The 25,635-nt window shown below is 34.4% G+C and overlaps 2 protein-coding genes and 1 long non-coding RNA gene across 3 annotated transcripts; all 3 read right to left on the reverse strand.

Annotated features, from left to right (window-relative positions):
• Positions 1 to 3,343: 3,343 nt before the first annotated feature.
• LOC108226992 (uncharacterized) lies at positions 3,344 to 4,737 on the reverse strand. The gene is made up of 3 exons (XM_017401988.2): positions 4,630 to 4,737; positions 4,336 to 4,527; positions 3,344 to 4,228 (listed from the first exon to the last, which is right to left on the reverse strand). The coding sequence occupies exons 1-3, from the start codon at positions 4,735 to 4,737 to the stop codon at positions 3,407 to 3,409; spliced, it is 1,122 nt and encodes a 373-aa protein (XP_017257477.1). The 3' UTR covers positions 3,344 to 3,406.
• Positions 4,738 to 7,169: 2,432 nt separating this feature from the next.
• Positions 7,170 to 8,860, reverse strand: LOC135147326 (uncharacterized). The gene is made up of 3 exons (XR_010284794.1): positions 8,735 to 8,860; positions 8,518 to 8,616; positions 7,170 to 8,382 (listed from the first exon to the last, which is right to left on the reverse strand). It is a non-coding gene; the product is annotated as an uncharacterized LOC135147326 (long non-coding RNA).
• Positions 8,861 to 19,343: 10,483 nt separating this feature from the next.
• Positions 19,344 to 20,104, reverse strand: LOC108227704 (uncharacterized). Its single transcript, XM_017403006.2, has 2 exons — positions 19,752 to 20,104; positions 19,344 to 19,661 (listed from the first exon to the last, which is right to left on the reverse strand). Exons 1-2 carry the CDS (start codon positions 19,999 to 20,001, stop codon positions 19,456 to 19,458), a joined length of 456 nt encoding a protein of 151 aa, XP_017258495.1. The 5' UTR covers positions 20,002 to 20,104; the 3' UTR covers positions 19,344 to 19,455.
• Between the last annotated feature and the right edge of the window lie 5,531 nt (positions 20,105 to 25,635).

Genomic DNA, 25,635 nt, shown 5'->3' on the forward strand with positions numbered 1-25,635 from the left:
GTTAAGATATCGGTTCATGCAGCTGTCACTGTGATGGAGTTGGTTTCGGCCTTGTGATCTGCAGCATTTAGTATCTCCGGTGACTGCAGAAGAGATGACGATTAAAGAAGCACTGGGCTGGAGTGACTATGTTGATAGAGAAAGGTGGATTATAGTGGGAACTGGGAACGGACTGTCTGGATCAAGTGCAAGCAATAATTCACAGTTAAAACCCCACCCCATGAGGTCGTAGCATGTTTCTGTAAATATTGTTTGCCATAACCTTACTAAGGCGGCATCCTATGATTATTGAGGTCATATTGTTTAATTATAGGACTTGTGTTGTAGTTGAAATTCAATATTGTATAGGCGGTTATTAATGATGAAATTCCCAATTAATTTACATCATAACCTTGTGCTCAACATTATAATCTCCATCAAAATTAAACTACATTAGCAACAACCTTAAACATGTCAGTGTTGCTAGCGGAGCTTTGATGAGAAGCTTAATTACTAATTCCAACAATTGGGTTCTCTCCATCGATCCAACTTATGGTTGATTGCTTCTTCTCTGTCCTCCGACTTGTAGAACAGGGTTTGCATGTCCAAGGAATTAGTTTGAAGGGTAGACTCGCTGCTTATTGCCCGACTTATTGTCAAATTCGTTTAAACTCCTCCTCATAGCTAGCTAGTATAACCTTCGGGGTTCGTTTCCCTTCTCTATTACTACTTCCGTTTTGAAATATAAGTCGTTTCACTTTTTTTGCACCGTTTTGAAATATAGGTCGTTTGATTTTTTTTGCACGCATTTTTAAGTGATTTGACCGCATGCTAAAAATTATTATTTTTAAAATTTTACAATTCTGAATAAAAATATGTGATATATATTTTTATTCAGAAAAAGAAAATTTCAAAAATAATAATTTTTAACATGCGGTCAAGAAACTTAGAAATACGTGCAAAAAAGTAAAGTAACCTATACTTATGATCGGTTTGATTGGAATTCGATGCTGGAAAAGAATGTCTCGAAAATGGTTTCATTTATATTGTCCGGAAACACTTAAGGTTTAACAACGTGAAATGGAACAGATTATATTTATATTGAACTTGTCAGGTTTTCATCGGATTAGGGCAATATTTAATTTAAAGATGTTATATTTATAATGATAATTTAGCGATTACCATTGCCCCAAAGATGTCGCATTCTATGTTTGCGACAAGAAAGCTGCATTTCTTATCCAATTTTTTTAAATTACATCGACATTGAAAACAGGTATACATTAAGACGTGATCAGCACGAAATTATCATCAAAGGTTCGGGATCAAAGCATACCCTTATTACATAAGTTTGTCCATCTTGAGTCCAGACTATTTTTATCCTGATTTCGAATATTATAAACTTAATCAAAAAGGAAAACACACAGATATATATTCTATACAATACAGGAGTGCATGTTACCTCATTTGACATAGCATCACGAATATAAATTAAAAATTTGTTTTGACATTTAATATTCACACAACAACTAATTTAAGTAAACAACACAACATAAAATGATTCGTAATAAGAGTGAAGACAGAGGTTAATAGACAAATTCAATCCACCAAATTAGAAAAGACAAAACATCAAGAACACTTCGAACTCATGTAACCAATTGTATACAGTCCAATTGAAAGCGATCAATTGAAAACGATGAAGGAGTAATGAGGAGACGTACCTTCATTTTGGTGGTCGAGAAGTTCTCTTCTCGGCTAAAATAAGAGCAATGCAATGCTGCGTTTGGAGTACATGATTGAGCTTCTAATCACGTTGTCGCATTCAAATAGGGTTTAGAGTGTAGTAACAGTTACGGTAAGTTTTTAGGACAGAGTGGTTTAATGGTTCTTTTATTACTCCTACCTGTTTTTTGTACCTGTAAATTAAAATATTTCCAACCTATCAATTTAAAATGTTTGAATATATATTGTTTGATAATAAGATAAAGAAACACTAATAATAATATTTGATTTTTTAATCATATTAGAGCGAATCAGAAAAATGAACATATAATAATATATGAATTTTTTATTATATGAAATATATACTTGAGACTATTAAATTATATTATACAACGTCCTATCATCTGTATTATTTGAATACAATACAACAATTTACATATATAGTGATAACAATAATTGAATTTTTTACTGTTTAGGCACAAAAATATAAACATGTTATGATATATGGATTTTTATACATATGAAATGTATGTTGTCGAATGCTGAAATTTATTTTATTTCGGTCTCTCCTTGGTATATTATTATTTTTGTATACAATCATATTTTTCAGTTTGTATCTTATCTAATTATCGCACATTATATTATTCCAGTGTATCCTATTATTATTATTATTATTATTATTATTATTATTATTATTATTATTATTATTATTATTATTATTATTGATTTCCCAACTTTATTTATGTTAAGAACTAAAAAAATTAAACATATGATAATATATGAATTCTTTTCTGATTTATATATATATGAATGTCAAGTATCGGTCACAGTCTATTTTAATTTTTAAAGGTTTGTCTATCAGTTAAGGTGGTTTTGGCGATTCTAAATGTATAGGGATTTCTTGATGTACAACTTTTTATATATTTTAGAGTATTATTATAAAATACAGGCACGAATCGTATGACTTAGAATCAGAATTTAATATAAATCTTATTAATTTAACATAAGGATTCATGATAAATCTATGAAGATATAATTATATTTTCGATGATAGTAATCTTTAAATTACCTGTGACTATTTATAAGGTATATATACCATTTAAAACTAGAAAAAACAATAAATTCAAAACTATAAGATTGTAGCGGAAAAACAATATAAAAATATATGACCGACAAATTTAAAATAATTTCAAAAAAAATCTTCTTAGAGCACGCGAAGCGCGGGTGAAATTACCTAGTTATATCTAATTTGTATTATATTCGATGATGAAGATATTAATTTATTAGTTTATATTTATTTTTCTGACTTGTTTAGGATTAATTAGTATTAAATTAATTTTCTAAAATTCAATGCATGATTTTATGTGATTTAGTTTTATATTTAAAATCTTATTTGGTGATTAGGTAATTATCGCAAATCTCCTGTGAGGAAAGTATTTGTGGATTTCCATGTAACAAATAATATCTAAATTTAGTGGATTATATAACTTGGATTAGAAGCAAGTTGACACGAGGACATAATTAAGGACTATAATCTATCAAATTAAATGCAGGCATGCAGGCTGAGACTTGAGTAAATGAGAACAGAATCAACTTAGTTTGAGAACAGAATCAAGTCAGTTTTTAGTTTCTAACGACCCAGGACATTGAATATTATAAATGAAACTACTAAACTCAAGATTCTTTCTCACAAGAAAGAAGGAATAATCTACTGCTCTTGGGTGGTTATCGAACTCTTCTTTCTTTTTGTCCCAGAAACGTGAGCCAATTCCAGAAAGAACTTGATTTGCAGGTCTCCACTTCCATCTTTCGCCCAACCAGGTCCTCTGGTGTTGCGAATACGTACAAAATCTATGCCATGGCGATTGCCTGCTCCGGTAACAGCTACTGCATGTTGACAATAATTGTGACCCTTGGGATGAGGCGGCTCATCATAGATGCCTACACCATCAAACTTATCCAAACCTTCACATATATCACACCCACCACAGTAGAAAATGGAACCAAATGCCATTCCTTGGTGAATAAATTGCGTTATTGACTCCAGACTAAAACTAGGCTGACCGTGAAGGGGTGTACCTGGCTGGTAGATGATTGTATCCGGAACAAGGCAGTCGTAGTGGTCAATGAAAATCCTATCACCCCTGCCACGCCAGATCTTCGAAAACACATCTACATCAAAAGTCCTTTGAATTTGCCTCTCCTTAAACTCCTCCGTAGGGTAGTTTTTCAACAACGCAACGCCACAGTCCTTTACATAAGCAAAAGCTTGACTAGCGGTACCTCCATAATACCCATAATTGTCAACCTCATTCTTGAGATCAAGAAAGCTGTAGACCCAATCTGAGAGGTCCTGGGTTGAAGTCATAATTTCCGAGAGATCTTGAATTGAAGGGTGTTCTTGGGAATAGGTCCCGCTTACAATGAATGCTGCCACATAAGCCCAGCAGTTTCTCCTTTGTCCCTGGTCCTCAACTGGTATTGAAGCAATTACATCATTCTTCTCTGTCCAATCTATCAACACTTGGTCCTTGGTTTAAAACAGAAAGAAATATAAAATTAGTAAACAGTATATGTGCCTACAGTCTTATCCTAGTTTCATTACATGAGTTTCCTAATAAAATACACATCTCATACCTCATAACTCTTATACTTAAGAAAGAAGCTATGTTCCCCACAGTACAATTCCAAGAGGGTCTTAAGTTTCAAGGCTGCCTGAGAATACATTTCCTTCACCATCGAGGGCAAAAACTCCTCAAAATAAGTGATGTCACAGAAAGTCTTATGCCCATTTTCAGTCTTCTTGTACGCAATGTCCAGTGTTACATACTAGCATGACAAAAAAAACCAGGATGACTATGACTATATGATTCTGAAAAGCAACATAATAGACATAGCTTTATTTCTAGAGTTAAGAGAGAAGTATTATACTTTTTTCTCTGTTCGAAGAATCTCAGCAATTTCTGAAACTGCTTCTTCTTTGAATGTGCCAAGATCATTTCCAAAGGTGAAAGTGGTTACCAATTTTATCAGAGGCATAGTTGTTGTTTGTTTGTGGCCTGCCTGCCTCTGAATATAGAGAGAAATAGTATTAGAATCAGAGCATGAGTTGGTGATAACCTTTAGATCAAGACTACAGTATTCATCAACATACCAGTTAACAATGTGCAGGAATGATAATATCAACTAGTACAGACGATTTTTTATCTTTGAATTTATTTTTTATGAATACCAAACATAGTAAAAATGTCTCTGGACTACACCTAAACACATTAGAATTATACACATAAACACAAGATTTATTTAATAATCTGCTCAAAAGAAGAGAAGTCGAGCAACAGGTACCAAAGGCCGGAGAGTGAGCCATGGCAATCGAGTTGGACGGTTCTCACGAAACCCGGACTCAGAACATGTTCCGAGTCCAACTCGATAAAACATCCATTTATTAAACTTGATTAAAATGGTCTTGAAACTCCATTTTTTAGCTATTTTTAGTCATATATGGTTTCCGAGTCCAACTCGATAAAACATCCATTTATTAAACTTCATTAAAATGGTCTTGAAACTCCATTTTTTAGCTATTTTTAGTCATATATGGTCTCGATTAAACTTGAAAACCCCAATTCAAACCAACCCCAACTATCGAGGGCCAAGATAAAAATGAAACCCGAATGAAATTTCTAGGAGTCTAGACAACAAAATCAAACCACAACTAGCTCTAAAATTTGGGGCGAACCAAACACATTGCATATATGCATCGCTGAGGAAAAAAAAATTTGTAAAAATAACAACAATACACTAAGAACTACTTAAGCACATGAAAGATTTTGAGATTGTGAAGAAATAAACAAAAATGCAAAGGTACAGAGTCTTACAAACTCTCAAGTGAACGAAGAGTCACGTTGAAATCCTACACCAGCTTTTTCTTTTTCTCCAAGTTTCGTGTAGATTTAAGTGGTGTGCACTCTTATGGAAATATTAGGAGGGCTGTAAGAATTGTAAGTTTCATAAATGGATGTATTTTTCTAACATGTAAAATTATTCGAGTAGATTTTGTTGTAATTATCTTATTTAAATAAATAAAGGAGTTACATCAAAAAAGTAATTATATAATACTGAAAAAAGTATAGTTATAAAAATAGAGAGAAAAATAATTATACTCAATATTTACAAAACAAATGAAAGTACTCCCTCCGTCTCACAATACATGTCACTTTGATTTTTTCACGTAATTTGAGTTGCAAATAAAACATATGTCTATATATTATTTTTCAAATTTTCTTTTTCTGAATAAAAATATGGATGTTATACTTTTATTCAGAAAAAGAAAATTTGAAAAATAATGTATAGAAGTATGTTTTATTTGCACATCAAATTATGTGCAAAAAGTCAAAGCGACATGTATTTTGAGATGGAGGGAGTATTATAAAATGCAAATTTTTTGAACACTTATATACATAAGTAATAAGTTCTATATTATTCATGTGTACATGATCTCTCTTGATAGTATTACAAATTTTTGTTTATTTATATGATTGAAAACTGATTATTTTTTCTTAAAAGTCAAAAAGAAGGTGTAAAAATATATTACTACAATCACACAGGGATACAATTGTAACTCTATTTTAAAAATTTTAGTAGTGAGCTATCCTATGTGCCCATGGCTTAACAAATCTAATTAAAACATATCCCCTTGTAATCTTCTACCACTTGTACCAATTGTTGCTCTTTAGACTATCCCCTTTCCTCACTGATACAATTGTAACATGATCATACATCATACATGTTAGTTGAATACTATCATATGAAAAAAGTATATTGGTAAGGCATAAGCTGCAACACCTTTGTAATGCATAGCCATGATCATTACCCTGCATTGTTATTTTTGCACCAAACCAACATTAACATTTACAGGATGTTATCCTTCCTTGTCTGCTGGTTTTTAATTTAATCAACATAAGTTTATATATTTTGTCTGCTACTCTTAGTCTCGTCCCATCCTGTTCTTTCGGGCTCTGGCCACCCCGAAAGAATTGGAGCCCGGTTCTGGCTTCTTATTAGCAGTCAATTAAGCATCACGGTTTCAATATAAGAAGGGTGGTTGCTCATGCCAAAGCTGAGCCCAATTCTTTTTTGATATAAGTAGCCACACCATATTGCTTATCATAATTGCAATCTAGTTATCAAGGGTGCATTTGAAATAACTGTTTCCCCTCAAGTTCCTGTTAGAATCTGCAAAATTTTAAGTTCCAGTTCGTATATAAATGATGTTTTTAATTGGAAAGTACATCTTCCATGTAAAATCCTTAAGAATATAGTCCTAATTTAGCAGTGGGTTCATAATTAACAAGTTGACTAAAACAAAATGACAAGTAACAAGATCAATATTATAGTATCCTCAACTCAATACTAAACCCTTTAAATTGATAAGATATTTGGTTGAAAAGGGAGTTTTCCAACCTTCATTCAAAGTATCTTGAGGGAAAAGGTGTTGTTTTCACCACATTGCATTATTTTTATTTGTCAAATTCTTTTTTCGATCAACTCACCTTTCTTCTTTCTACCAACTCCTGAAATCGAATCAAATCTGGTGTGTAAAAATGATCAAAGCACAGAGGAGTGATACAATCCCCTGCTCATCTCTTAAAACTATTATCATCGGTTTGTTAATAATTTCGAACAAATGGCTAAGACACAAGCTAAAGGAACCAAATGATGTAATACCAATAAGCTTTAACCATCTGCATGAATGGCAAAACACTACTCTCTAATTATCCTTCTTCTTGTGGCGATGGCACTCAGAAACCTCAACCCCGCTTCATCTCCGCCACTACACCATCTTGCTCCACTCCAATCAATTACAAGTTGATGCAATCATACACGGTCTGCCTCACCTAAGCACCTGCACAATTTTGTCAAAAAAAAAAAAAAAAAGCACCTGCACAATCTGGACAGCTTGCAAACTTCCACTATTCTTTGACTGGCTGCTTGTAAGCTTGTACTTGATCCTGAACTCATTTCTGGCATTACCCCTGCTGCCAAAGTTATAACCACGTTTCCTGAAAATACCGTTCTGAAATTTACCCCTCTCTGCGATGAACCTCTCACTGCTCCCAACTGTAAACAGGCAATATCTAGATTTCGTTAAAACTATCAGAGAGCTCCAGGTCTTTTCTTACAAGAAAAACAATAGCAATTTAACTGACTATTTCTTCTGTTGATTGCACTCAAAATCCTCAACCTCCAATGCATCTCCCCCACAGCGCCACTACATCATCTTGCTCCGTCAACCATTTATTTGTCAAACCAAGGCACCTTCATAATCTAGGCCAAGTTGTTGAAAAGTACCTTAACCAGAAGTCCAGAAGAACCATCCTCCTCACAACTCCACTCCATGTTTGTCCCCATACTGTTGCTGTCATTTCACAACTCCGCTACCTAAGACATTGAAATTGACCTTTATCTAATCCCTTATCACATAATTAAACAACCCTGCCAGTTATTCTTAATCTCTACTAGTATTTATATATTGATACCTCCACTACTCCTACCACCACTGGCTAGTTGCAAAAATCTTTATACAAAATGGACACACTACCAAATTGGGCAATGGGCAGGGGCAGAGTCACTACAGCTAAAGCAGCCAAAGTGATGTAATAGCGATAAGCTTCCCATGGTAACCATCTGCACGAATGGCAAAACACTACTCTCTAAACATCGAGAAGGAGCTCGTAAGAAAGACATGGGTTTAAAAAAAAAATAGCAATTAAGCTGAACTACCCAAAAAAGTACAAATATGAAAGATACATAAGAACATACAGAAATGATGCCTTGAATGTTCGTAGAGGTTATGGAAAATTAAAGGCCACCTTTCATCATGCTCCTTAAAGATGTACAAATGATCTCATGCATTTGACTCTGAATATTCAACAATTTAGATTTTAATCCACTGATATTACGGAAAAAACTATAATAAGGAAACAAATCAGTAATATCAAATTCATTCCCCATAGCCGTAAAAAAAATTGCTAAATACCCCAGACCCATCATCATTGCCTCAATTAGATGAACCAACTCATGTTGATACGTCCTTCTTTGCCTGATAGATGCACGAAATAATCCAGCTTTAGCCAATGAACCAAACTTGTGAGTACAATATATAGCAGAATGCAAATTGCAAAGAATGCTCAATAGATTCAGGTAACCTATATGGCTATTTGCTGATTAAAGAATCATCAGGTCATTATAAATTACAACTTCCTGAAACTTTGCATCATCGTAGGTAGCTGTTAAGGAAAACATTACAACCAAATGACTACAAATCTGATGTGTAAACACTTCGCCTTCAAATGTTCACGAGCATTATTGTCTTTTTCCGGTTTTATTGTCTTCAACTGTTCCGGTTTCTTTGACGGACAGACTAAAGCAAAGTGTCAAAAACCCTAAATGTAAATTTGTGATACCAAAGTAAAACCTTCAAGTCCACTTTGAACAAATGACAGAAATTAGAAGCGTAGCATTCCGAATGATAGCTGCCTAAGTACAGGATATTTGTTGATAAATTTCATGCCCTAGAAAGTTTTAAAGGTCTCATGGAACTGAGAGCAGAAACATTTCATTACTCAACAAGGTAACTTTAAGTTATACCCAACGAACTAGCGGCCAAAGGGCATACTTAAAAACTTTACAACCCTATAAAATATACATCTTCTACTTTGCATTATCCTTGTTCAACTCGTATTGGAAGACAAATTTTGCAGGGTCATCCAAGTGCTCTAAAGCAAACCAAAATATTGCTCTTCCTCTCCACCCCAACCCAAATAAATGCACAACACATAGTTTTATGTCATGTGGATTTTAACCCACAACAGAGCAGCAACAATTACTATATAACTACATTCTATCAACCACTAAGTTTACTTGATAAATGATAACACAAGAACAATATAATACAAAGAATTACCAATAAAAGTTGCAATACCAAGATAAAGTCAAAACTCTAAATTTAAAATTATGATACTAAAGTAAAACCTTCTGGTCCATTTGAACACATAACATTAATGACAAGCAGAGGCATTCCGATTGAAACAAGTTTTATAGGTATGATGAAACTGGGAGCAAAAACATTTCATTACTCAACAAGGGAACTTTAAGTTATACCCAACGAACTCGCCCCATGAAGTATAATAAAATACAAAGGATTACCACTAAAAATAATGAACAAAATCAGCTTTTAAAAGGTATTTGAGATCTAATAACATCTTCTTCTTTTTTAAAACACTGACCCATGAGTGGAGTGACATGCTTAAAGGCAACATCTCCTTACTTTGCCCTGTAGACTGTGACACGATGCCACTGGACTGAACACGGATTTGTTAGAATGTCAAACTCTTCCGGATGCTTAGTTAATGAATAAAAACAAAACGAATAAATAAGTGCAGCTAGGAAAATGGCTGGCAGCAAGGTGGTCAAATAAGCGTGAGTAAATGAAATGGGTTGCTGTCCAGAGTACACACATGAAAGTCTCAAAGCCAGCTACATGCAGTTTAATCTTTCAAGTCAAATACGTGTAGTAATAAAAGAAACATGGACGTGGCACTCTACAATGTTTACATGCAGCAGCTTACTGAAAAACCATGCAGCAGTCTTGTTTGAATCCTAAAAATTAAGGTAGGCTGGGCAGATAAATAGAAAAGTAACAGCTAGCTGGTCATGTGTAATATTAATGAAGCCCGGATAAAAGGTGGCTGCCTAGCTTGTTTACGTAAGGAATTAGGACAGCAACTACACTATATATAGTATATACTGGTGTGCATGAATGTTAAAGATACACAGAAGTAAAAAAAAAAAAAAGAGAATAGTCGAGAGAGAAAAGTAAGGAGCTGTAGCTCGTTAGTTAGAAAGAAAAGAAGGCAGCAGCCTTGTGTTCAAGTTGTTACAAAATAAAACAAGCTGTAGCTTTATATATCGAGTGAAACAAGAAATACAAGTTTGTGTGTTTATTTTTATCAGATCTTTAGTTTACATTTTTTTATATTTGGTGCGTAAAGCTTATCACGTTTCCAACAGGATTAGCATAATATATGATCGCTTGGGTCTTCATTCTCAAAATGGCGTTGGATGATTCTGCATCCCTCCTGTTTCACAATTGTCGGTCTCTTGAGAAGTGGAGTGTGGCCCAGTTGCCCCACCTACAAGTATAGCCAAATTGTAGCACATGAAGTTTTAGAAATAGCATATCACAGGCCCCTGCATATGGGTGAAAAGTACCTCAGCCACAAGAGCAGCCCTGGGCGGAAATGCCTGCATCTTCTCCTCCCGTATACTGATGCTGCCATCCACCTCGCAACTCTGCTAAGTCGTAGAATACTGACATGACTATTGTGAGCATGACGTATGTAAGTCGTATTTTTTTTTTCCCACAATGTGGCTATGGAAAGAAATTTACAGCATCCTCTTTGTCTTACATATATGAACTTTAAATCTGTTTAATATAATGTGTTGCTTTGAGATTGAGATGTTGGGGCCTTTCAGCCATTTTTTATGCATTATGTATCTATGTAGCTGCTGTTCACAGTTATTCTGTCGGTCATAAACTGGCAACAGTGTAGCTTTTGATTTTGTTAGCTGAATCTCTCTTATATGGAGATATCCAGGGGATTTAAGAATATTTTCTACTTTAAATTGCTTGTACTCTTGAATTTATTCACACAGAAATGTAGTCTAAGTATTGGTGTAATTTGTACCCTCTTGTATTTGATCTTTGTTTTTTCTATGTGAACCAGGCTTCATCAAAAAGTTCTAGTAATAATATCTGTGAAATGTGTGGACAGGAATTTGAATCAAGGTATGCTTGAAGTACTTCATTAATATTTGCTAGTTTGGATATTCTCTGTAGTATGTCCTTCAATCACTGATCTTTGCATTGGTGCCATTATTGTACAGGACTAAACTAAGAATTTGGGATGCTGCCTGCTCTGTTGGGTTGCCATTGTCAATCCCAGAGCAGAGCGAAGTCCAGTACACATTGTTGTCATGTGTATTCTTGACAATTTTGATTTTTGACATGTATGATTCTTTTATCTAAGCCAAGAAGCCAATAATTCTTAGAACTTAATTTTTAATTTACACATTGCTAGTGAAGTTGATATTTTTCTACTCTCTCCGTAATGTATTTTGTTCTGCAGTGCTATGGATATTGAGTTTAGGCTCGTCTCTTGATACTAAGAAATTCGAGGGTTACTGCATGTATGTCTTTGAGCCATGTGTGTGCTTCTCTTTTGTATTTCCCTAACCGCTTCTAAAGAAGGCAGGGTTCATGCCTGCATGTCTCTGAGCCGTGCGTGCGCTTCTTTTTCTCATTTCCTCAACTGTCTAAGGAAGCATGTTATAACCTTAATTCAAGTTTTTCAGTATGTCAGATATGTATAGAAATATTAGGGAAAATGAACTTCGAGAGAACAGGAAATCTTGCTCAACGATGAGGTTTGGTTATAGTGGTATGATGTATGAGTTATGTTTGTTCGTTAGAGTAGTGCGGGATATGAGTTTAGAATGACAGAAGGGTTTACGAGGTATGAGTGAATGATGAGGTTTTGAGTCAGTTTGGCTAAACTTATGACTTATGAGTCTTATATGATAAGTTGGGAGTTTAAAATGTTTGTTTGAGTAAATATGATTTATTAATGACTTAAAAGTTATTAAAAATATAAAAATAAAAATAAAATTGATTTACGGGAACTTATGACTTAGGAGTAATTTTTATCAAAAAAAGTGAAAAAAAATAAAGTCAGTGAAAAATGTACCTCAAACTAACTTTTGAATTTGAGTCAGTTTCTAACTTTAAGCCGACTTCTGACTTATTATACAAACATATATTTTTCAGCTTGAAATTGAATACAGCTTTAAATCCCGACTTAAAGTCGGGACAAATAGGCTCTTTATTAGGTTAGTTTGTTAGAGTGGTACGAGACTACGAGATATGAGTTTAGTTGACATAAAGGTTTACGAAGTATGAGTGGCTGATTCAATGTATGAGTTTGGTGATTTTGTTAAGAGTGGTACGGTTGCAAGAGACGTGTTTAGAATGAAAGATGTTTAGAATGAAAGATGAATATTAAATAGTTTGATTACTGGGGTACGGGACATTAGTTTAAGGGCATGAATGAGTGGTTTGATAGAGTTCGGCTGGTTTTTTAAAATGGTACTCCCTCCGTTCCTAAATAATACTCCCTCCCTCCCATTGTATGTGACCTCATTTCTTTTTTGGGATGTTCCAAAAAAATGAACCGACAATTCTTACTATTTTTTAACATTATTTTTACTATTACACCCGCTACCTCTATATTTTATACTCTCTTTCTATTAACTATATCTTATACTCTCTTTCTATTAAATAAACACTATTACACCCACTACTTTCCTCCAGTATCTCAAATCTATTATTAAATATTGATGGGTCTCACCACTTTACCCACTTTTCAACTACATTTACTACAATTTTCTTAATCTCCGTGAAAATCAAACAGTTCACATAAAATGGAACGGAGGGAGTAGTCGCTTTGACTTTTTGCACGTGTTTTGAGATGCAATAAAAACGTATTTCTACACATTATTTGAATCTTCTTTTTTTAAATAAAAATATAGATGTCAAACTTTTATTCAAAAGAAAATTTGAAAAATAATACGTATATTTTTTGTACACCTCAAATTACGTGCACAAAGTCAAAGCGACTATTATTTAAGAACGGAGGGAGTACAAGACAATACCTCATACATTTTTTTATAATGTACTGTATGAGTTTAAGGACAGAGTATATAACTTCTGAAAACTTTTGAATACCTCTTGTACTTTGCATTTTTCTAGTTCAACTCTAATTGGAAGACAAATTTTGCAGGGTCATCCAAGTGCTCTAAAGCAAACCAAAATATTGCTCTTCCTCTCCACCCCAACCCAAATAAATGCACAACGCATAGTTTTATGTCATGTGGATTCTAGCCCAAAACAGAGCAGCTTCACCTCAGGTTAATTACACTCAGAATCCTCAACCCCCGCTTCATTTCCGCCAGTACGTCTTGCTACGCTCCAGCCAATTATAAGTTGATGCAATCATACACGCGTTACCTCACCAAGACACCTTCACAATTTCTACCATTACCCCTGCAACAAAGTAACCACGTTCCCTGATATGCTGTTATGAAATTTACCTCTCTGAGATAAACCTCTCACTGCTCCCAACTATAAACAGGCAATATATTGATTTTGTTATAACTATCAGAGCTCTCCAGGTCTTTTACTACAAGAAAAACATTAGCAATTCAGCTCACTATTTCTCTTGTTGATTGCACTCCAAATCCCTCAACTGCTGATTCACTCTCCTCCGCTACATCCTCTTGCTAGCCTTCAATCATTTATTTATCAAAGCAATCATATACACCCCGCTTCACCAAGGCATCTTCACAATCTCGGCCAAGTTGTAGAAGCTCTGATTTTAATGTTTATAGAGTTTCCTTTTTGCTGCTAATTCTGACAACAATATCATACTAGCCCCAAGGTACATTAAAATACAAAGAATTACCACTAAAAGAATGTAAAATTTCCTTTTTTAAAAAGAAATATGAGATGTTAACTTCTGTTAACAACAAAAGAGAAACACTCACCCATGGCTGGAGTGACATGCTTATCGGCAACATCTCCCGACTTTGCCCCGTAGATTGTGACACAATGCCACTGGACCGAACACCGATTAGCATATATGATCATTTGGGCACAAGAGAAGTCCTGCGCAGAAATACCAGCATGTTCTCCTCCCGTATACTGATGCTGCCATCCATCTCACTACTCTGCTAAGTCATACAATACTGACAGAGGCCTTAATTAATATCTAATCCCCTAGCACCTACTTGAAAAAGCACCAGTTTTGTTCTACACTCTACATACCACATATACAATAAATACCCAGGGGGATTACGCTAGCTCGTTGGTTGTGATACTAGTATTCTCATCAACAGCACTTGGCTCTCAAGATATTTAGTTTTTTCCAAAGTACGTAGACGACACATTAATCATCAAGAATCCCAATTATAATATTTAGGATTATGGGTAGGTATTTATAAATATAGAGGATAACTAGTAGATGAGAAAGTGTTATTTGGAATAGTAAGCAAACATTAACAACATACAAATCAAATGAAGTAGTAGGGTCCGATGGACAGAAGCAAGTGCCAAGTATAAAAGCAGAAATTATAATGTATTCCCAGATTCTGGTATTCTTAAGTTCTCCGATGACTATTCAAATTGCATGGCATCCTTGCTTACCAGGAAAGGAGCATAGTCAAATTGCAAAGAGTGTGGGGGACGTTCGCTTACAGCTGCTTTACCTAAAGAGAACGATGAAAAGAAAGTGCAGCAGATCAAAAATAGTACCAATAACATATACTTGATGTGGTACAACAATTTGTGGTAAATGGCTGTACTAGATTTCAAGGACTTGAAAACAAATGGATTCCAAAATTTACTTAACTATCGATTTAAAAAAGACAATTCATTCATATATCTCCTATTTTATCAGCACAGATAAAAAAAAGAAATATAAGAAATTCTTTCATATTTCTTTTTTTTTTGTCAGGAATTCTTTCATATTTCTGAACTACAACCAACCTCAAAACCCTGCATACAATTCTTTCAAGCATGCGACCTATTCCGTGAACTACCCAACGAACTAGCCCCATGAAATGCTCCACACTAGGGCCAAAGAGCAAGCTTGAAAACTTTAAAAACCTATAAAAATACCTCTTCTACTTTGCATTTTCCTTGTTCAGCTCGTATTTGATGACTATTTGCAGGGTCATCCAAGTCTTCTAAAGCAAAACAAGATATTGCTCTTCCTCTCCACCCCGACCTAAATAAGTGCACAACACATGGTTTTATGTCATGTGGATTTTAACCTGCAACAGAGCCGTAACAATTACTATACAAGTACATTCTACCAACCACTTAGTTTACTTGATAACACAAGAACAATAAAATACAAAGAATTACCACTAAAAATAATGAACAAAATCAGCTTTTAAAAGATATTTGAGATCTGATAACAACTTTTTTTTCAGAAACACTCACCCATGACTGGAGTGACATGCTTAAAGGCAACATCTCCCTACTTTGCCCTGTAGACTGTGACACATGCCACTGGACTGAACACGGATTAGCATATATATGATCACTTGGGCCTTCATTCTCAAATGATAATTCTGCATCCCTCCTGTTACACAATCGTCGGTCTCTTGAGAAGTGGAGTGTGGCCCAGTTGCCCCACCTACAAGTATAGCCAAATTGTAGCACATGAAGTATAAATCCCAAAACCAACATGAAGTTTTAGAAATAGCATATCACAGGCCCCTGCATATGGGTGAAAAGTACCTCAGCCAGAGCAGCCCTGGGCGGAAATGCCTGCATCTTCTCCTCCTGTATACTGATGTTGCCATCCATCTCGCAACTCTGCTAAGTCGTAGCATACTGACATGGACCTTAACTAATATCTAATCCCCTAGCACCTACTGTTTTGTTGTCCACTCCACATACGACATATACAATAAATACCCAGGGGGCTTACACTAGCTTGTTGGTTGTGATACGAGTATTCTCATCAACAGCACTTGGTTCTCAAGATATTTAGTTTTTTGCAAAGTACACATACGACACATTCTACATACACATCTACATACACAATGTAGTTGTGTATGTTTATGCTAATTCCCTAAAATTCTATGACACATTCTGCATACACAATGAATTGCACCGGTATACTAAATTATAAACTAGACATGTAAAATCACTATACAGGAAAGAACAGCATAACTAAGTACATGGACCAAATTCCAATAATATATTAGTTGAAATGCAGGCAAAAGTGCATCAATGACAATGAATGAGTAGTCAAAACTAAGAAAAAAACATGTAAGAGCAAACATTTAAAACAAAGTGGTTGGAATTTCTGTGTTATCTTCGAGCTCAGAGAACAAGTTTAAAAGGTTTCACAAAAGTTAGAGCATAAATATTCCATCACTCAATAAGGGAACTTCAGGTTAGAAAAAACAATCACCCAGGAGTGAAACACTTAACATGAATATTCACGTGGTACAGAATCTACAGACCCGAGAAGAGTTTTTTTTACAAATTATTTTCGCTCCTTACTTGCAACAACAGCAAGCATAGATGAATTAGACCCACTTTCTCACCCCTTCTGACTGATCCTTCGAACACCTTTTAACTCTAAGGAACCTGTTGTAAGACCAGGATCAGCAGCAGCAGATGGACCAAGTGGCGTGTCAAATTCACACAATATTGCAATTTTTCACTCCTGACCCGTGTGCATAGAGTGATTGTGTACAGGCTTAGCTTCTGCAAAATTAAGCTGTGCAATGCCTCGCATTGGAATTTGTACGACCACTGGGATCCGCCATGTATCCCTGAGACGTGTGTCCAAATTCTACACTCTCTGCTTCTCTATTACTACGTCAGAAGTGATTACAGTTTTTTGAATGTTCCATTAGACAATTATCAGTTTTCCATGCTTCTTTAAAAAGTTTTTGCAGAGAATATTTAATTGTTCATCTCCTGAAGGCATATTCCGTCAATTATTATATATGTCAATTATTTATCATGAGAATACAGAGAGAACTCGACAATTTTTTCATATATTTCGACTTTTATCTAACACAACAATATATAAAAGAGAGTCTTTCATATATATAATTCAAGTTATTTCAAATAACTTTGTCTTATTTTCACTATGACTTATTCATAAAAGGGAATATGTTTTCTTTTAAATATTAAATCCAAAGATATTATATATATACCGAAAAATAAACCCACAACTATTACTCACATCACAGATCCATAAATAATCAAAAATGATGTCCTGAAATAATTTCATATGACTTTTTTTTAATTAAAGTAACATGATCGATACTTAGCATAACACACAAAATTACCTTACAAATAATAAATACTATTATGTAATAAATATTTTTTTATAAGCATATACAATTCACAATGAAAAATACAAGTTAAAGTTTTTTTCTCATCTGTTCCTAGTGTTACATCCAAATTTTATCCTCCCCTGATGGGCTGGATCATTGTTAAACGGCTTGAAGTGGCTTGAAAACATAATAATAGTAAAATACAAAGAATTACCGGTACAAGCAATGTTCATATTTAGCTTTCAGAAGATACTTAATGAGATGATAACTTTAAAGAACAGTTTTAAAATAAAACACACACCCAGGAGTAACATGCTTAATGGCAACATCCGCCGACTTGAGGCGTTCCCTGTCCTCTTTTGTTTTACCAATGTCAGCAATTAAAGCAGATAATCAAGCATAAAAAAGACTTGCTAAAAACTAGTATAAGCATGATGCCAAAAAAACCTTACTAAAAACTCGAAGAGCCAGCATCTTAATACGTTTATCATACTCATATTTTCTACTCCCAGTGCCTCTGGCTCCCTACAGATCACAAAATTTAAAATTAAAAAAAAAAAAATCTAACATAATCCAGCAAAGGTTGAAAATGCATTTTGAAATGTTTGATGGACTTGGTAGAAGCCATCCAGCAATACCAAGATCAAGTGAAAACTCTAAATGTAAAATTATGATACTAAAGTAAAACCTTCTGGTCCATTTGAACACATAACGTAAATGACAAGCAGAGGCATTCTGATTGAAACAAGTATTATAGGTATGATGAAACTGGGAGCAAAAACATTTCATTACTCAACAAGGGAACTTAAGTTATACCCAACGAACTCGCCCCATGAAATACAATAAAATACAAAGAATTACCACTAAAAATAATGAACAAAATCAGCTTTTAAAAGGTATTTGAGATCTAATAACATCTTTTTTAAAAAAAACACTGACCCATGAGTGCAGTGACATGCTTAAAGGCAACATCTCCCTACTTTTCCCTGTAGACTGTGACACGATGCCACTGGACTGAACACGGATTAGCATAATATATGATCGCGTGGGCATTCATTATCAAAATGGCATTAGATGATTCTGCATCCCTCCTGTTTCACAATTGTCGGTCTCTTGAGAAGTGGAGTGTGGCCCAGTTGCCCCACCTACAAGTATAGCCAAATTGTAGCAAATGAAGTATAAATCCCAAAACCAACATGAAGTTTTAGAAATAGCATATCACAGGCCCCTGCATATGGGTGAAAAGTACCTCAGCCACAAGAGCAGCCCTGGGCGGAAATGCCTGCATCTTCTCCTCCTTATACTGATGTTGCCATCCATCTCGCAACTCTGCTAAGTCGTAGCATACTGACATGGACCTTAACTAATATCTAATCCCCTAGCACCTACTGTTTTGTTGTCCACTCCACATACGACATATACAATAAATACCCAGGGGGCTTACACTAGCTTGTTGGTTGTGATACGAGTATTCTCATCAACAGCACTTGGTTCTCAAGATATTTAGTCTTTTGCAAAGTACACAGACGACGACACATTAATCATGGAGAATCCCAATAATATTTACAATTACGGGTAGGTACTAATAAAAATAGGCAACGAGGTTAACTAATAGATGAGAAAGTGTTAACTGGAATAATAAGCAAACATTAACAACATAGAAATCAAACGAAGTAGTAGGGTCCGATAGATAAAAGCAGAAATTACAATGTATCGAAAGAAATTGTGAATATGACAAAGTCTAGCGGTAAAACATAAACGCAGACACAAATTACATTACAGGATGTAAACATCACCGTCACGAACAAAAGGCCTACCGGGGGGTAGTGGCAATTTGGGTCTTTTAAAATCATACACTACTTCTATTTCTTCTTCTTGTTGTTGTTCTTCTTCTTCTTTGGGTTGGCACCGCTTAGCAGAAGCAGAAGCAGCGGGTCGGGTGGTGGTAGTTTTATCATCCTCCAGCAGAGTATAACCAGCAGCTGCGGAATATGAAAAACCAAACCAAATAATCAAAATATATTCAAAATCAATCAGGGAGAAATCAAAATTATGATATATGTTGCTCATACCTTCGATTTCCTCGAGGCAAAAGTTACGACACATTCTCTCAAAAAGACGCAAATCCTCATCATAGCTTCTGTTGACGACCATCTTCTTCTTTGGATCGAGAACCATCTTCTTGTTTGGATCGAGAACCATCTTCTTCTCCGGATCGAGAACCATCTTCTTCTCCGGATCGAGAACCATCTTCTTCTCCAAATCTACGCCTAATCCTGTAACCTTTTTGTCGTCGCCATCCTTCATCTTAGCCACATCCATTATCCAATTCAATCGCACCCAATTCAATCTATGCGACCTAATAATGGGTTTATATCACAATTCCAACTGCATAACCTAATAAATAAGTCATTTCCAAATGACTTGTTCATTTTTTTGGTTTGACCGGTCAAACTAATTAGATCAAAATAAAACATTATGCTAGTAAAAATATATAATCTATTTTAGAATATTAATTTCATATCTTTAAAATTTAATAAATATAAATCATAAATTCCGGTCAAAATTGACAAGTGATATTTAGTATTCTATCATTATTATTCACTAATTATCTTTTTCATTTAATTAGTTTCTATATTTCATGTGACTAGTCCGTTTTTAAATTTTAATCGATCAAATTAACAAACTTTTTATTGAATTTTAAGAATTATTATTCTCAAATTACAAAAAATTAAATATTATATTTAATTAAATTTTAAGAATTGTATTTGCTTTTTTTTTACTAGTGGAAAATTTAGACAACTGGTTCCACATTTTAGCAATGTGGGCTTAAATTTACCACATTTTCAAGGATACGGTGAAATCTTAGATTCTAGATTTTGGTATCAAAAGTTTTATATTTTCTCTTATTTCTCCAGATCAGATGAGATCAGATTAACAGAGAGATCATGGTGGCCAAATCAGATCCAGGACAAACAAATTGTCTCTAGCAGTATAACCAAGTCGTACAACATGGTTAACAGAGAGATCATGGTGGCCAAATCACGATTTGCAAGAATCTCATCCAATAACGGTCAATTTAGAAATTAAGCACAGATCTAAGGTAATTCTCATCATTTTTAAATTTTTTTAATAATCTCCAATCTTACTATTCCCAAATTCAGTGCCTCTCAATATCAGAGTTTATCGAATCAGAGTATGCTTCTTCATCTTCAAATCTCAGCTGGTCATGATCAATAAAGTCTTCCAGTCCAGTTATCTTCTTATCATCAAAAGATACATGAATGGATTCCATAACTACTCTTGTTCTCAGATTGTAGACTCTGAAGGCCTTAGTTGATAGTGGATAAACAACAAAAATTCCTTCATCAGCTTTTAAGTCAAATTTAGTCAACTGTTCAGGATGACTTTTGAGAACAAAACATTTACATCCAAATACATGAAAGTATTTCAGATTTGGCTTCCTGCTATTAACCATCTCAAATGGTGTTTTTCCATGCCTATTTATCAAGGTAGCATTTTGTATGAAGCAAGCAGTCTGCACAGCTTCAGCCCAGAAATAAGTTGGCAGTTTCGCTTCTTCCAGCATGGTTCCGGCAGCTTCTATCATAGTTCTGTTCTTTCTCTCCACTACACCATTTTGATGAGGTGTTCCAGGTGCAGAGAATTCTTGCTTAATTCCATTTGATTTGCAGAACTCTTCCATGTACACCAGATATACATGGGTATATTATACCCATGTATATCTGGTGTACTCACATCAACAATAACCAGAGTATATCTTTTCTTTGGGAATCATCTTATGAGGCTCATCTCCAACTGCAACAGAGATTTTGGTTGGCATGTGCGGACCATCATAAATTATATCCAAGTATTCAGGATCTGTGGCCTCCAGAAACATGACCATCTTCACCTTCCAGACTGGATACTCAGATGCCCTAAGGATCGGAGCCCTAATTGACTCATATCTATTGTTTGAAGTTTGTGATTTTTCAAACATGATTGTGTGATAAAGATCTCACTGTAGGTATATCAACAAACCTGGCTCTGATACCACTTGTTAGGCCGTATACTAGTAGTATATAGATAAATTTAGTGAACACAATCAAGAATAATACGCAAGAGTAAGAGAATAAATTAATCAAACTCTTATTTAATTTATCAAAATTCAATCACAGTAGCTTACAAATAATCTCTTAATGATTTTTATTTTATCACTAAGAGCTGCTAGGTTACAAGAATAATATGCTCAATGCTTAACTCATCTAGAGTAAACCCTAAGCTGTGTTTATGTACACAGTTACACGATATATACTGATTGATTCTATACTGATCTGCTTCCTAAAATAAATCAATCACTAGTTATCTTCTGTTGTCCTGAGTTGTGCGATCTCCTCAATATTTATCTTCCTTGTTTATCCAGATTCGCTTCTAGAAATCAGGCGCCTACAAACTCTGACCATCGTAAACTCTGATATAGCTTGTAGTCCGTAAACTCTGATTTCCAGTTCAACTCTGATATGCAATTCTGAAACTAAACCAGTCAGTTAGCCAAGACATCATCAAATATGTAACAAGTTGTCATAGCCACTTTGTCATGACAACTTAATTAAGACTGGCTCAATTAAATAATTTATTTCGAACTTAATCATTTAATTTAAATTCAGAATTTAAATTAAAACTCCTTTAAACATTCAAAGTGTGTGACCCTTTAGGTTATTATTACGTTGGCAATAATTTTAATATCCAATAATAAAATTATAAACAATGAGCGGCATCTAGTAATACATCATTGCTACCCAAGTAATAATAATAATTGGTGATTCAATTAAACCTTTTGTGAATAATGTACAATGTAATATAATCCCTTTAACCTTATATTATAGATCAGACTCAAGGCATGTATTGTGTCATCCTCTTCATCGTCTAATCCGAATTTCCTTGATCAATGAGTAGACTATTAAACAAATCAATATTTGAGCACGGCCATGCATTTTATAGTCTCACTCAATCAAGAGGCCAATAATATCACTCCTAAAATAGGAGGGTTAAATCCTTTCTAGATCATTCATATTTCTCATACGATTCATAATATACCCAATGTACATTTCATCATCACCCGGTCAAAGGTAACTTTTAGTGCAACCAAAGTATATTAATTCTCATATAGAAATATAATGATATCAAGTCAGAGGATCATTACATCATTATCACAGTGAGAATTTCCAATGACACTTATTAACATGTAAAATCTCACGGTGGGTCATTCCAGTGCCATGTGTCGATACATGCACTTATGTTCTTGACTTTAGCATCACTATACCTATGATCAATGAGATGTGATCATCAGTCAACAAACATACTAGTCTTAATGCATCATTATTGTCCCTTAACAATGATACTCGACTAGGGACATTTAGGAATATTGATATTATTCTCATAATCTCATTTCTAAGTCACGTACTTAGAGATATAGAATTACATATAATATTCCAAGGACATTTATTACGCTTTCAATTTATTACGCAGTAAATGAGGACATAATAAATATTTATTCAATAATCAATATAACATAATCCATAAATGTCTACAATAGAACACAATAGCATTGTCTCTAGGACACCAATACTAACAACTGGTCGTCTAGAAGGTCTGGTTCTAGGCATCTGAAACAGGTATATAGATATTTTGTAAGGGTGAGCAATGAATCGTTCAACAGTACCAATATGAATAAACAAGAGATATAATCATAAAACAATTTATAAGAGCAAGAGTATAGAAATCATGCATGCTTTGAATATAAAGCAATAAACCATCATTTGATATAAAACTGGAAATCAACTTTTACTAGCATGCTTTAAAACGTAAAAATCATAAGTTTTTGGTTCCAAAATTTATCATTAGCATACTATAACAGAATTTAATCTCAAAATGAATTATCAGATATAATGGACGCTAACAAGTGAAGATAGCTGATCAGTCTATCAACACCGGACGGCGACGAGGCCATCACGAATAAATGTATCATTTTCTAACAAGTTTATATATCATGTGATTATACGTTTTGAACTTCAATAAATTTGTTTAGTATTTACACTCTTGAAAATTCGCTTATTGTATGTGAGATCATAATCTTGATATGTATTTTGGAATTCTTGGGTACTAAGGTTTGGTTCTTGACTTCTTGTGATGTGTTATTTGTTTTGTAGATTGTTTGGTATGTTAAAGGTAGGTGTTGTTTCATCTGCATGATTTCAGATCATTTGATAGAATAATGTTTAATTTTGTTGGGATTCATTTCTCTTTATCATCTTTTTGTTATAATTCTTTTTTTTGTTAGTATTATCATTATTTTCATTATATCATGCCATGATATGATTACGTGATTTGTGCCTTTTAATTTAGTTATTGTTTGATTCAGTCATTGGTTTCTTTAACATTTATGTTGTTTTCATGTATAAGAACATTTGTTTGCATAGCATTCTGTATTAGTTTTGAATTGCTCCCCACTTGCCCAAATTTGATCTTTTAAATATGTATAACCGCATTTTTACTAGCATGACACAGTGGCTATGACAACTTGTTACATTTGGCTAACTGACTGGTTTAGTTTCAGAATTGCATATCAGAGTTTAACTTGAAATCAGAGTTTACGGACTACAAGCTATATCAGAGTTTACGATGGTCAGAGTTTGTAGGCGCCTAATTTCTAGGAGCGAATCTGGATAAACAATGAATATAAATATTGAGGAGATCGCACAACTCAGGACAACAGAAGATAACTAGTGATTGATTTATTTTAGGAAGCAGATCAGTATAGAATCAATCAGTATATATCGTGTAACTGTGTACATAAACACAGCTTAGGATTTACTCTAGATGAGTTAAGCATTGAGCATATTATTCTTGTAACCTGGCAGCTCTTAGTGATAAAATAAAAATCATTAAGAGATTATTTGTAAGCTGCTGTGATTGAATTTTGATAAATTAAATAAGAGTTTGATTAATTTATTCTCTTACTCTTGCGTATTATTCTTGATTGTGTTCACTAAATTTATCTATATACTACTAGTATACGGCCTAACAAGTTGTATCAGAGCCAGGTTTGTTGATATACCTACAGTGAGATCTTTATCACACAATCATGTTTGAAAAATCACAAACTTCAAACAATAGATATGAGTCAATTAGGGCTCCGATCCTTAGGGCATCTGAGTATCCAGTCTGGAAGGTGAAGATGGTCATGTTTCTGGAGGCCACAGATCCTGAATACTTGGATATAATTTATGATGGTCCGCACATGCCAACCAAAATCTCTGTTGCAGTTGGAGATGAGCCTCATAAGATGATTCCCAAAGAAAAGATATACTCTGGTTATTGTTGATGTGAGTACACCAGATATACATGGGTATAATATACCCATGTATATCTGGTGTACATGGAAGAGTTCTGCAAATCAAATGGAATTAAGCAAGAATTCTCTGCACCTGGAACACCTCATCAAAATGGTGTAGTGGAGAGAAAGAACAGAACTATGATAGAAGCTGCCGGAACCATGCTGGAAGAAGCGAAACTGCCAACTTATTTCTGGGCTGAAGCTGTGCAGACTGCTTGCTTCATACAAAATGCTACCTTGATAAATAGGCATGGAAAAACACCATTTGAGATGGTTAATAGCAGGAAGCCAAATCTGAAATACTTTCATGTATTTGGATGTAAATGTTTTGTTCTCAAAAGTCATCCTGAACAGTTGACTAAATTTGACTTAAAAGCTGATGAAGGAATTTTTGTTGTTTATCCACTATCAACTAAGGCCTTCAGAGTCTACAATCTGAGAACAAGAGTAGTTATGGAATCCATTCATGTATCTTTTGATGATAAGAAGATAACTGGACTGGAAGACTTTATTGATCATGACCAGCTGAGATTTGAAGATGAAGAAGCATACTCTGATTC

This window comes from Daucus carota, chromosome 6, assembly GCF_001625215.2.
Source record: "Daucus carota subsp. sativus chromosome 6, DH1 v3.0, whole genome shotgun sequence".
Classification (NCBI taxonomy): Eukaryota; Viridiplantae; Streptophyta; class Magnoliopsida; order Apiales; family Apiaceae; genus Daucus; species Daucus carota.